Genomic DNA, 2,920 nt, shown 5'->3' with positions numbered 1-2,920 from the left:
CCGCGCGCTCGCCGCCCGCGCAGTGCCCCTTCCCCAGCAGCGCCGTGCTCTCGCGGCCCCTCTACTACACGGCCCCCTTCTACCCGGGCTACACGAACTACGGCACTTTCGGGGCCCTCCACAGCCACCCCGGGAGCAACGCGGCGGCGGCCCCCGGCACGCATTTCAATGGATTAAACCAGACTGTCTTAAACCGAGCAGAGACCTTGGCTAAAGAAACTAAAATGCTCAGGAGCCAGTCCCAAGTAGATCTTTGCAAAGACTCGCCCTATGAGCTGAAGAAAGGTATGTCCAACATTTAATACCGCCTTGTTCTCCCGCAGCCTCCCTTGAGGCAATTCGCGTTGGGGTTTTTTTTTTTAATTTATTAAAAAAAAATAAATTGCTTTGGCAGTTATTTTTCCACTACCGAGAGAGACAACGCAACCAAGCAAACAACCAACAGCAGCGGCACAAATAATCCCCCCCACCCTTCATTCAAAAGTATTTTCTTAGCTTCTTGGAAGTGGCGGAGTAGAAAAGACTCACTCATGTCTTAAGAGCAGCAGCAAATCCCCCCCACACGCACGCACGCAGGCAGGAGGAAAGATTTATATTGAATCGGATTCTGTATATTTAATGTAGCTCTTTTGTATTTAAATGGCTCAGACGAGATCTTTTGAAGTAAATTATGAAATCCAGACACCTGTACAGGCATTCATGTTGGGTTTTTTTGGTAATATAAATATATACATTCTGTGTCTTTTTTCCAAATTCATAGTTTTAAATATATAAATATATATATACACAAGTTTAATTTAATTTTTTATGCCTCTTGATTTTTTCCCCTTGGTTGGAAACTAAAGTATAATGGGGAGGGGAGGGGGAAAGGAAATAGGTTATACTTATTAGACACAAGCCCTCCCCCCGCAGTCGCCTTTGTACAATGCAAATATTTAATTAAAAGATTTTTTTAACAGAAGCAAAGCCACTTTTTTTTTTTTACACGAGAAAAAAATCAATATATAGCTGGTAACAGAAGAAACATTAAGACAAAATGTTTAAAAATACGTTAAAAAAGCAAGTGTGTATGGGGGGGTTAATTTTAAACACACTAAAAATAATCACTGCAAATGATTTCCACAGTGACAGATAATTTCTAACTGTTGGGAGCTTTGAGCACCTGATGGCTAATTTGGGCGGGTGGGGAGGTAAATGTAATCAAGTGCTGGAAAGCTGGTACAGCAGACGCTGAAGAAATTATGGATTTGGGGACAAAATAAGGAAATATACACAAGTATTTGACAGAACCACCGAATGGAAGTATAGTACTATCCTTTAACCTAATTACTTCCAATCAGTGTCGTGTTTTATGCAAAGTAATCAGCTGGTGAACTTTGCTAATGAGTTCGATTTTATGCCAGATTTAGTCCTTATTACTATTTCAAAGGTGCTGCAGAGTTATTAAGGAGAGAGCCAGGGAATACACATTAAAATATACACCAGGGGAAAGACTTTTCCCCAATTCATTTTTCCCAGAATTTAGCATTGATATATTTGGTTAATTTGATTAAATTAGTGCTCCGTCACCGCTGCATATTGCAGGCATTGATATGACTTGTAAATCTGTCTGTCCGGAGATTACCATATATAAACGGAGTTTAAGGGTCGGACCGGATTGGAATGTTTCCCCACATTCACAGGTAGGTGTCACACTTGTCCTGGATTTCCATCCTACCCACTTTGAAGCTGGTGCTAAAAAAGAGCGAGACAGAAAGAGAGAGAATAGAAAGAGAGCGTAGTCAATGCTCCCTTCTAGCAGACAATTCCACAGGCAGCCTGGAAAACAAAGGAAGTTGGATTTCAGCTTTACCACGTACAAATTGGGCTAGGAAAGTTCATGCCTGGGTAGAATCAATTCAAAAGTGTTCACAGCTCTCTTTTTGAAGGAAACGACCAAAAAAAAACCCCATTAAAAAAGAAATGCCCGCGCATTTGCTTCGCTCTAAACTCAGTCAAAAGAAAAGCAAAACTCTAATCAAGTTTGATATTCTACAAACTCTCATTCGGTTCTCAGATCTTGCCTCTCCTCCCTGCCTGTTTGGTTTTTGTTGGGGTTTTTTTTTGGGGGGGGGTGGTTTGGGTTTTTTTGTGTCTTTTTTTCCCCCTTCAATTAACTAAGCAGTGTGTTTTACTGGAGAGCGAATTTCCAACATTTCCCAAACTGATGCAGTACAAAGCGGTGGGAACAAATTTGTTATATTCGAATCGGATTTTGTGGGAGTCACTTGTATTCGAGCATATCAATGACATTAATTTGATTGGGATATACCTGGTACCACACGAACCTGATGGTACTGAAAAAATCCTTTCCCTCCGCCCCCACTCCCGGTTTGTTTTTACAGGGCAGATCATTATTATATAATCTCTTCAACTTTGTCGGAGCTATTTATTAGTTGTAACAGGTTTATTCATGCACATTTACATTTACAGGATTTAAAATAGTAGTTTGTATATTATGTTTTAAAGATACATTAAATGTTCACTTGCTATACGATCTTTGTAGATCATCTGGTTTAAAGTCAAAATTGTTTCGAGTTCAAAGTGTAAATAATCAAATATTCATGGGATAATAGTATGTTATTTTGTCACTTTATAAATTATAAATGATTTTTAAAAAACAATTGAATTCCACAATCGGATCATTTATTTACACTCGGGGGAAAAAATTACACTGAGGGTTTTGTTTTGTTTGTTTGTTTTTTCTTGAGAATAAATCAGACTCATTCAACTCACCTGCCTGGTTTAAAACAGCAGAAAGTTTAGCTACTTTTAGATGAGGGGCAAAACAGTGACATTAATTCGGGAAACTATGTTAGTCTTAAAGTAAACCACGTAGCATTTTATAAAATCTAGTTCTTCCAAGGTGGACATTTAGGGA

At 39.2% G+C, this 2,920-nt stretch overlaps 1 protein-coding gene across 1 annotated transcript in view; it reads left to right on the top strand.

Moving 5' to 3' along the window:
* Nucleotides 1-2,920, top strand: part of LOC102374266 (iroquois-class homeodomain protein IRX-5) — a 15,591-nt gene that overhangs the window by 2,354 nt on the left and 10,317 nt on the right. The window contains exon 3 of the mRNA XM_025191469.1: nt 7-285. Within this exon, the coding sequence (XP_025047254.1) occupies nt 7-285 (279 nt within the window). The remainder of the gene's footprint in view (nt 1-6; nt 286-2,920) is intronic.

Source organism: Alligator sinensis, unplaced genomic scaffold (assembly GCF_000455745.1).
Source record: "Alligator sinensis unplaced genomic scaffold, ASM45574v1 scaffold229_1, whole genome shotgun sequence".
NCBI lineage: Eukaryota > Metazoa > Chordata > Crocodylia > Alligatoridae > Alligator > Alligator sinensis.
Note: the sequence above shows the minus strand (reverse complement) of the source record. Positions and strands in the feature narration are given on the sequence as shown.